This window comes from Cygnus olor, chromosome 10, assembly GCF_009769625.2.
Source record: "Cygnus olor isolate bCygOlo1 chromosome 10, bCygOlo1.pri.v2, whole genome shotgun sequence".
Classification (NCBI taxonomy): Eukaryota; Metazoa; Chordata; class Aves; order Anseriformes; family Anatidae; genus Cygnus; species Cygnus olor.
The window spans coordinates 11140118-11150913 of record NC_049178.1 but is presented as its reverse complement, the minus strand read 5'-3'; the positions used below and the strand labels follow the sequence as shown (position 1 = coordinate 11150913).

At 53.8% G+C, this 10796-nt stretch overlaps 1 protein-coding gene across 5 annotated transcripts in view; it reads right to left on the bottom strand.

Annotated features, from left to right (window-relative positions):
- Nucleotides 1-3066: 3066 nt before the first annotated feature.
- The window catches only part of PLXNA1 (plexin A1), a 109245-nt gene continuing 101515 nt past the window's right edge, over nt 3067-10796 (bottom strand). For all 5 annotated transcript variants that reach the window (XM_040568860.1, XM_040568863.1, XM_040568862.1 and 2 more), the window contains exons 31-32: nt 8636-8786; nt 3067-5635 (exon numbers count right to left, since the gene is read on the bottom strand). In XM_040568860.1, coding sequence (XP_040424794.1) covers nt 5540-5635; nt 8636-8786 — 247 coding nt within the window. In that variant the 3' untranslated portion in view covers nt 3067-5539. The remainder of the gene's footprint in view (nt 5636-8635; nt 8787-10796) is intronic.

Here is a 10796-nt window from a genome sequence, read left to right as displayed (position 1 = left end):
GGATGAAGGCCAAGGCTTTGCCAGATTGCTGCCGTCTCTGGCGGCAGGGCCACACAGGGAGGTTCGCCTTTTATCATTTAATCAAATAAAGTGCATTTGTTGATTACACAATCATTCGTGGGCCCTGATAATCTTTTTCTGCTTAGCTCGGCACTGGAACTCGGGAGGCAAACAAAGACATTCGTAGCTGTCGGCGGAGGCCCTGGCTTCATGCCAGCAGCTCTTGCTCCTTGGAAAAAAACAGAGCAATTGGTATTGAAGAACATCGCAGAGACGGTGAAATATTAGATATTCATTTATTTTGCCAACCGGTAGGTTTTTAAAGCTTTTTTTTTTTTTTTTCCCCCAGTAAAACAGCAGAGGAAATAATAAAAGGGAAGGGGGAAAAAAGCATAGGATTAAAGCACTAAACCCTGCAGAAATCACTCGTGGATCTGCCAAACGCCACTTCTGAGTGGGCTCAAACTGTCTGAGCTACATGTTAGAATGGAAACGTTTGGAGAGTGTGACTTCAGCCCAGCTCCCGTGCAGAGAGGCACCCACCTGCTCAGCTTCCAGCAGCTCCCAGCGCGGTGCCTGCGCACCCACCGTGCCCCGTGGCAAGGACAAAACCCGGGGAGATGGGGGTGCTCTTTCCTATTCCCTGCAGTTAAATCCATCCAAATATGAACAAAGGTCAATACAAACAGGATTTCCTTAAGTATTTGAAAGATTGGTTAAAGAAAACCTTTTTTTTTTTTTTTCTTTTTTAAGATGGGAAAAAGATCAAAACAATCATTGCTTCAGTGGCAGCACAGCTAAAATAGTGGAGGTCCAATGCTTGCTGCTGATGGCCTCAATGCTGGAGAGCAGGAAAACCACAAGAGAAAAACAAAACCCATCCAGTTTATACATACGGTAAATGCAGACAAAAGACATGTTTGCGATCTTGCAGCCACCCAAACTTCTCCAGAGATTGGTCCCAGGAGGGGACGGCTCGAAGAAAACAGGAAAAAAGCAGCTTGGTGGGATTTTGGTTCTCATGCTGGGCAAAGCCACAGCCCCGACCCCACACAACAGGGACACACATTCCAGCCCCTCGGCCTATGTACCCCCCATGCCAGATCCCCACTTTGGGCTTTGAGCCACTCAGGGACGCGGTCCCCAGGGCACACCCCACAACACTAGCACGGCCCTGTGCTGTTTTGGGGCACGCTCCTCCCGCCTGCACCGCCCCAGAAACACAGGCCAGACACCGGCGTTAGCAAAAATGTTTAATCTCTCCTTGATGCGTGTGTTTATTTACAAGTACTAAATCTGAAGAACATTAAAATAGGAAATAGCAGGATATTTACACGATCAAAGGGCGTGCGACCAGCCGCGCTGGCCTGTTGCTTCAAGTCTAAAACAATCACAGAAAATTAATCAGGACTCCGGATTTTTTTTTTCTGCCCATTTAATTGTTTAAAACTATTAAAATTCTCTGCCTTTCGCTGGGTTCACATGAGTTCCCTCCACCCCCTGCCCCGCTTTCTTAAAGGACAGCTCGTTGTGCGCTTTGGTCAGGACCGAGTGAGGCTGTGGGGACCCCACCACCCGTCCCCTGCTCCCCATCCCGAGGCACAGGATGGAGGACAAGTGGCCCGGGGACATTTCCAGGCTGGGCTGTGTTTTTTGGGAACCTCAGACTGAAAAGGCAATGTGGGAAGCGGGGGCGGGCAGGGACCTGCTGGCTGCTGGCAGGGTCTCGCCTCCTCCCAGCTCCCTCCCCAAAACGCAGGCCAGGGGGCACGCAGGGTGCCACCGGTATGGGACACCCCGTGGAGGATGCTTCCCAGCCTCTCCCCACCTTTTTCTTCCCCAGGCAGGGGCAAAAAGCGAGGGCAGGCTGCCTGCAGGATTAAGGACGCTGGGTATCACGCGAAAGGCAAAGGTAGCACCAAGGAGCGCCGGGGGCTGCGGGCGGCACTGCAACGCGCCCCTGGACGTGACCCTCCGTGACGGAGGCACCCGGAACCAGCAGCAAGGGGACCCCGGGGCTGCCCCTCGGAGGGGTTCCTCGGGTGGAGCAAACCCCCGGGGCTGCCCCCAGGAGGAAGACAAGGCGAGCCCATCCCCAGGACCACACCACAGGCTCTGCCTCATTGCCATGGGGTTGCGGACACCGGGCTGCGCGAGGGGAGCCCGGCTCCCTCCTGCAGCCCTGGGGAAGGTGCGGGGAGCCACCAGGCAGCAAGAGGAGCCCCGAGAGCCCGGTGATGCTGTGACACTGCCACCCTGCCCGGCACAGCCCCCCAGCAAGCTTCCAGGCCCACACCAGGGCCAAGAAAGCCACCTGGGGATGCTCTCAGAAAAAACCTCCATCCTCTCCAACCAGCAACAGCGAGGGTCCCACCACCTCCTAATAACCACCAAAACTCTACGCGCTCGGCTCCGTAGCAGCCACCAAAGCGTCCCCAGGTGCTCTTACCGCTGCAGCAGGAGGGCCCGAGCCACTTTCGGATGGAGATGTCCAGGCAGCCACTCCCCTCCCACGGGATCGCGGGGACACCACCGCTGGGTGCCATCCTCGTGGCGCAGCTGAGAGCCTTTGGGCCAACCTCGCAGGGCTCCTGCACCAAGCCCAGCCGTCGTACCGCTGCAGCTCCCGCCCATCGCGGCACCATTTGGGCAGAGATTTCTGCCACGGACCTCCCAGGGGACCCCCAGGGGGTTTCATCCCACCGAGGCGCCCGGGGAAGCTGGCGCACAGCTGTCCTTTAAGGCTCTCCGAGTACCACACCGGAGATGTAAACCACTGAAGTCTTTTTTCGTTTGTTTTCTTTTGGACAAGAAAGTGACAAATTAACTTCAAATTAAAAAAAAAAATAGATAACAGGTCTAAACAAACCTCTAGTATTCAACACTTGCAGGTTTTTTTATGTTTTTCTTTTTTTTTCTCTTTCTTAAAAAGATCAACTCAGACTAAAATCTAGCACAGTCATGCAACAGCCCACAGCTCTCAGAAATCCAGCGACAGCTCGGGGTTCATAGGTTTGGGAAACAATTATTACTTCTTTTTAAAATATTTTTGCTGTTGTGGTTGGTTTTTTTTTGTTGTTGTTGTTTTTAATCAGCATCTTCCCCTTTCCCTCCTTATTAAAACAAAACCAAACCAAACAAAATTACAACATAATGAGAGATGTGCAGGCTTCAAACGATTGTACTGCATGGTGAGAAATGCTTGGAAATTTCTTCCAGACCATTTGGTATCCTTTTTTTTTTTTATCCTTTTTTTTTTTAACTGGCTGTGTAAATTCATTTCATATTTATATCAGTTTGATTCTCCTTCAGTTAACTATACAGCACCCCACTGGGGCACGAGAATTAGATTGTAACCACATATATATATATACACACTTTTATTTTTTTGTTTTAATTAAAAACTTCATTATTTCTCCCTTCCCCCCCCCCCCCCCCCCCCCCCCCCCCAACTTGCGGTTTATGGGAATGGGCAGAAACCAGGCGGGCCCCTGCCCGGTTTGATTTCTGCGCTCACCCACTTCTGGCCGAGCGTGGTCCCCTCCACTCGGCCCGGGCAGCAGCAGGGGCTCTCGGGACAGAAAAGGAGATGGTTTTGCTCGGTTTTTGGAAGGTTTCAGTCGCCTGCTCCGAGTCGGGGCAGCGCTGGGCACCTTTTTGTTTGAGGAAAGCAGAAAAGCGTGCGGACCTGGCGTTTGGAAGGGGGCGAGAGCCCGGCTGGCCCCGTGAAACGCCAGCAGGCACGAACCGCGGGAAGGGCGGAGGCGGCGGAGGGGAAACGGGGTGAGAATGGGGGAGAAAGAAGGAAAAGAGAGAGAGAAGAAGGTAAATGTGGGGTGGGAAACCCTGCACCAGCCTGGGCTGCCCAGGGCAGGGGAGCAGAGGACAGCCCCGGTGTTTGGTCCCTCCATGGGCTGGTGCCCAGTTCCAGCCACAAGCCTGGCTTGAAGCAAGGCCAGGAGAAGCGGAGGAGCTTCCTCCCTGCCCTGCCTCTTCCTCCTCACCCAGCCACAGCCCCCTGGAACCCAGCTCCTCCGGCTGTCCCTGCCCCGGGGTCGCATCCTGCCTGCCCACGCTGCTCCTCCGGCAGCGGCAAGCCCCGCAGAGCTCCTACAGATTGCAATGATCCAACCCCGGCGCCTTCCCTGGGGCAGCACAAAAAAATGACATGACCCCCCCGCTTAAAATAATAATAATAAAATAAAAATAAAAAAGGAAAAGTTTTTAACCATGCAGTCAAAATTTCAGTCCTGTCCCTGCCTTCTCCCTCCGAGGAGCCAACCCTGAAACGAAGCCGCTGATGCTGTGGGTGGCTCGCAGGAAGGCAACAGGAAAAAGCCAAACACCCAGGGAAAAACCAAACACCCAGGTAAAAATCAAGCACCCAGGCTGGTTGGTTCTCCAGGTCCCCTCCCAAGTGCCCCAGATCACCCGCAGCCATCCGCCACCCGAAAAGCACCCGGAGCACCTCGCAGACACCGAGACAGCACAGGCCATCCCTCAGCCATCCCCAGGAACAGGAACACCGACCTCGGGATCTTCCCTCCTCTCTGGTCTCCCTCAGCCAGGTCGTAGCCTCCGGAACCACTCAAGCAGCATTTAAATAAGAGCGTCTACTCAGCTAACGAAACTCCCACTTTTTTTCTTGTTTTGATTTTTTTTTCATTTTTTTCTCTTTTTTTTTTTTTTTTTGCACTAAACAACATTCAAATAAAACATGGCACAGGACGTATTTTAAGAAATATCAAAGCTCAGGATTTCTCCCTTTCCTGCCCACCCCTATTGCCCCCACCCTGAAATCTCCCCAGCATCAGTCCTTTAGCTTATTTTTTAAAACCATTTTTTTGTTAGTTTGTTGCAAAATTTAGAATCTTTTTTTTTCCCCTCCCATTTTTTGTTATATTTTTTTTTCCTTTCTTTAAATTAAAAATTTTGTCTCGTGTAAATTGTGCAAATATAGCAGTTAACACTAGTGGCAGAAGGCCAGAAAGAGAGAGAGAAGGGGGAAAGAGACAGAAAAAGAGACAGGGGGAGGAGGAGAGGGGGCAGACAGCTGGGGGGCGAGGGGGGGAGAGCAAGTCAAGTACAGTACAAACAGGAGCCCACCCCCCTCCCTCCACCGAAGTAACAACAACATCCAAACGCCGTCCTAGAAAGCCCCGCGGTCCCGACCCTCCTTCCCCGCGGGCTCAGGGGGCTCTGCCCGGGGCAGGGGGTCCCCGGGGGTCCCAGCGGGTCCATGGGGCACGCGGCTCCCTCCTCCTCCTCCTCGGCCGCCCCCTTTGCAAGGTCTCTGCCGCGTCCCGGTTGCATCGGGGTGTGCGTAGAGGGGGGGTGTGTTTTATCCTTGTGGCTGCTGTCATCGGGATGCTTTTTGATTTTTTTTTTTTCCCCTGCTGGCGGGCGAGGTTTCCTTGTTGGGCGGTGGGAAGCGTGCGCCCGGCCCCAGCCCCAAAGTGTCCTGCCCGCGGCTGCCGCTCGCTGGCCCCTCTCCTGCCGCCGCCACCGCTCGGGAAGCTGGCACCGTGCCGCCGCCTCTTCAGCTGCTTAAGGCCATTGTGTCGATCGCCTGCTCCAGCTTGCTCCTCAGCCGCTGCCTCCTGGCCTGCTCGTCCTTCTCTAACGCGGCTAAAATCTGCGGGAGAGAGGGGAGAGGAGAGGGTGAGGACCGGCCCTCGCGCCCTGAGGGGCTCCGTGCTCCCCGTCTCCGGCACGGGGAAGGGCACGCAGGGATGGGGAACCACGAGAGGCAGCACGGGTTGGTTCCCATGCCTAACGGGGCCAGAAGTGCCCAGGTAGAGCACCCACGGGCTGCAGTAACACCGGGGATGTGCCACCTGCAGCTAATGGGAAGCCAGCTCGACAAGGTGACATGAAAAACAATGAACATCTGGTGTCAAATGCAGGGCAAACCTCAAAACCACAGCACTAACAGCTCCCCAACACATCCGTGACTCCAGTGATGCTACCAAGTCCTGGAGAAGCACTAGCTTGGCTGTGGTCTGTAAAGTGGATCCACGAACCCAAAAGGACGTGCCGCACCGAGGAAGCTTTGGTTGCCACCAAAAAACCCCGCTGATGTCTCCCCAGGGCTGGCAGCGGCGTGGGACGGACCCTGCGGTGATGGAGTGGCCAGAGCAAAGCCTGCCTCGCTGGGAGCCCCGGTCCTGCGCGAGGGGAACACTTGCTATAGCAGGACCACGAGAGGATGGCTTTCCTCCACCAAAACCCCTTCCTCTGAACAACCTCCTGCGGATCACAGGGTGGCAGTGACGGTCACCTTGCCCCCGGGGGACACGGCCATACCCGCTGGTCCAGGGAGGGCTGGTGGAAAGGGTGGAAGAGAAGGCTGAGAGTGGGGATAAGGGATGAGGTCAGCTGCCCTACAGTCGTCACAAGCCTCATCTCACTAACACCACGCCAGCAGAGCAGAAAAGCCAATGTAAAAAAAACAAAAGCTGACAGAAATCTCCTCGGGTGAGCCAGTTGAGAGAGCAAATTTTTTTTGCAATTAAATATCAAGGCATCCGTCAAAGGGGACTTGATTAACCATTTCATTGGCCGCATAATTGGAAACAAACTGTTGTGTAATTAATAGACTTACTAGGAGGCAGGCAAAGTCCATCAGGAGCCCTACAGGTACCTTCTTAATGGGGAATCAGCTCCCTTTGATTGAGCGCTGCTGCAGCGCCCGCGGGCTGGCAACCCTGCGAGAGCTCCCAGGCTGTCACATAACCTGCCACCGGGGACACTCCCTGGCCGTGACACCCTCCGGCAGAAACCCAAGCCCCGCGTGCCTTAAAGGTGGCTGAGCTGGCATCAGAGGAGGTTGGCCCAAGAAGCTCAACAGGAGTTTATTCCCATTTTCTGCCTCTCCCAATAAGACACCACGGCAAGCTAAGGTGCTCAAAGATTCACCGCCTGCCCCTGCAGCTACCTGGTCCTCTTTTATTCCACCTTTAGGGAATCAGTCCAGGAAAAGGAAACGTGCGCCGAGCAGAGAGAGAAGACCCAGGTTTGTCACCTGCTGCAAGGAGCCAGGACCACTGATTACCAAGATGCAAGTACCCAAATGAAAATTAATTATGATTTTCATTCACAGCCAATGACAGCATATTATTGCACTGAACAAGAGGAAAAATTATTCTCTCCCATTTTGCATCAAAGAGGGTGCAATCGGGCTGCATATAATTGTGCTTAATGAATGAAAACAAACAAAGGGAACAGCTGCGATTTATTAATCCCATTACAAATAATAAAAGAAGTTCCTGAGAGCTGTGAACACACTTGTGATGCTCAGAGAGCAAGACACTCAACAGATGTCAGGCTGCAGTTAGCTGGCAAAAAGAGGACCTGTGTCCCTAAAGAGCAGCTCCTTAATGCCACGTGGTCCCCTCCCTGCTTTCACCTAAGATTTGTTTAAGGATTGGGGAATTTTAGCCTGCAGGAAGCGAACACCTGATGGCTGAGAGATGATGGCTGATCTGGATCCTCCAAACTGCTCTTCATCCCCTCTCATGGTAGCCACAGAGCTGTTGTACAAGCCCTCGGTGGCCAACCCACCAGCCAGAGGTATGGGGGCCTCCTGGACATGCCACCCCATGGCCCTTGGGGAGCAGCACAGAGGTCCTGCGAGCATTATCACCAGTGCATGGTGACCATCATGTACCCACACAGGGGTTTTGGCCACCATGGTCCCGCCACTGCCCTTAAATCCAGGGCCAGCTCTGTTAGGGCAGCAGCAGGGTCCTCTCTCCCTGAGCAAGGGGATGTGCCAGCGCTCTGTCACCTAAATAAGCCACCATTCAACCAGTCGTCAGTCTGCTTTATTGGGAGAATAAAGCCTGTATTATCCTGTTATATGTATGGATCTACATTTTACTGTAGTTACATATTTTATTGCTTTAATAAAAAGATGCAAGGTGTGGATTTGAGCGGTGCTTGGCGAAGTTAATTTGTATAAATTACGACAGGAGGGTTTTTAACTATCCTTAGTACCGCTCACAAAGAAAGTACTGAAGAGGCCACCACATCCTCTAGCATCCCCGGGGAGCAGAGCTGGCTGATGGCATTACAGTCCTGGTGCTGGTGCCACCACGGCGTCGTGGCGGGCAGGGCAGAGAGAAGAGGCACACCGAGATAATGCTGCCAGCTCTGCAGCTCCACGGAGCTCACATGCCAAATGCACACACAGCAAAAGAAAAATGGGTGTTTCCTACATTGCTCCCTGCAGAAAACAGGGGAATGAAGCGCTGCCTGTCAGCACAGGCGCTCAGGAAGGACCACGGATAAAAGCTGACACAGCAGCAGCGGGGCCAGGGCTGTTGACCAGCTCCTGGCTCCATGCCTGGCCCCCATCTATGCTCCCCCTGCCTTCAGCCCCGTGCATCACCTCCACCCTTCTCCAGAGCCTGCTCTGAGCCAGGGTGAAGCCACGCTGAGAAGAGAACGACCCACCCCACAATCCCAGTATGCTCACACAACGCCACAAGGGCACCTAAACCTCCGGGCACAGGCACAGACTGAGTTGCCCTCCCCAGTTTCACAGGGTATTTATCCACAGGAAAAAGGGAGAATGCAGAAATGAGGGGGTAAGTGACACGGCTCGCAGCCCAGGTTTGATGCCCCATCTTACCTCGTCCTTGTACTTGGTGATGTAGGAGTAGATCTCGTGCAGCGCACTCATGCTGTTGAACTGGCTGAGGTGTAAACGTGACTGCTCCGCCAGGTACGCGCTCATGTCCTGATCGCTGATCGCTGGCATTTTAGCAATATCTGCATAATATCTGCAAGGGAGAGGCAGGAGAAATGGAAGAGGGGTCAGAAAGAGGGAGAGGCAGAAAGGGATGAGCTCCCTCTGTGATGTTTGCTGGGAACGGTCTCTGGAGAGGCAGCACGAGGAGCAGCTTTCCTCGGCGCGTCACTGCACCACCATCGCTCATTACAATGCTGCTGCTCACCGAGAGGTCTCCCGGCGCTTCGCGGAGGGGTCAACATCATTAGCAACATGCCGCCGATGGAGCAGCTCCGAGCCGCAGCGCGCTGCCTGAGCCCAGCCCCGCCGATCACGCTGGGGAGCCAGGATCCGCCGCTCCGAGGGACTCCCCACCCTCTCCTAAACCATATATTTTTTCTCCTTCCTGTCCCATTGCTCCTGTTTTGCCAACGAAACCCATCTGCCAGAATCCTTCAAGCCCGCGGCAGCATGTAAGGATTTGTTACCGTTCTCCTGAATTCGGCGCGTCGCCAAGCCAAGGATGACACTTGGCATTCAATGAAATGTTCAGGGCGTGCACTCGGGACAGCCTCACCTCGAGCCCTCGCAGTTACACAGCCTCCTGAACTCTGTCAAGTTCCATTCTATGGTGGTGGCCACCAGTGAGATACACCCTCACACTTCCTGGGACACCTGAAGATTCACCATCCCATCCCACAGCTGCCTCGGCGACACGCTCAGCAAATAAATGGGAACCCAGCCACGGCTCGTGTCATCCAGAGTCATAGTGGGAAACCAGAATATAATGCTTCAGCAAAACCTGAGGGGATGAAGGCGGCAGCAGCATCCCGTGGCAGCAGGGGGGTTACACCAAGCGGACGCTGCAGTGGGCTGGCGAGGGGCCCACCCCACAGCCCCAAGGCCTCTCCGTCCCTTGAGGAAAAGCCACTACTGGGGACAGTTCAGCTGGACATGACAGGCCTGCTTCTCAAAGACACCAGCAGACATTTTATGACCAAGATACAGTCTCTGCGTTCACAGGTGAAAAGTCAAAAGACAGCCTGAGGTCCTTGAGGAAACCACGCTTGGGTCCACGGGCCTCTACTGAGAAAGAAACCCTACCCACAGCAAGCAAACCCTGCCTGCTCCCACCACCTGGAAGCAGAGATCCCAAGGCCCTCCCATGTTTGCTTTACTCCTTGTGACTCTTCAAACAGCTCAGTAAAGTTTCTGGTACGGTGATTAGCATCATTAGCACCATCAGCCGAACGCTGAGGTGGAACACGGCTGAAGCATTTGGCTAGGAGTAGATGGCAGCAAGACCTCTTGAGGAGACGAATACGAGGATCTGCTCCATCCCGTGGTGCTCAACGCAGCTAGTGGTAAGATACTAGGGCCATTTTTACAAGGAGGCTCACCCGCACCCAGAGGGTGAGGAGAGATTTCCTGAACGCTGACGAGAAGAAAGGAGAACAGTGGTCTGAGGTGAGGGCCTCTTCAACTGGCCATCAAGAGATCCATGCCACTGCTAGATGTGATGTCCCCTGAAGCTGGCACTGCTTCCCTCCATGCAGAGGAATATTAGGGAAAAAAAGGCCAACTTTTCTGAGTTTCAGTCAGTGTTGATCAGCACAGAAACCCCACAGAGAACCTTCCACATATGCTTAGGTGGAGGTCGAGGCCCCTGAGGGGAAGGACTCATGGGAGGTGAACATACAAAGAGACCCACTGAAGAAGAGAACTTCTGTGGCTGCCATAACAAGATGTGCAGGTAAAACAAAGCAGTTCTACGTTCCGGGTTTTACTGTGACAGGAAACACTATTCAATAAAATGTATGGCTTACATGGGTGGGGGTCCCAGGCAGGACTACCATTTCACCTGCTATAGCCAGGACCCTGGCAGCAGTCCCCTCGTGCTTCCCAGGTCCCCCCTAAACCCTTCAACATACTATTTCTGCCCCAGGCTGGCAGGACACCCTTTTTTCAGGATGCCTGACCCCAGGTGGCAGACAGACATGCTATGGGCACTATCAGTCCCACTCTGCCACCCCAGCATCACTCCGATCCTGCCTCTGCAAAG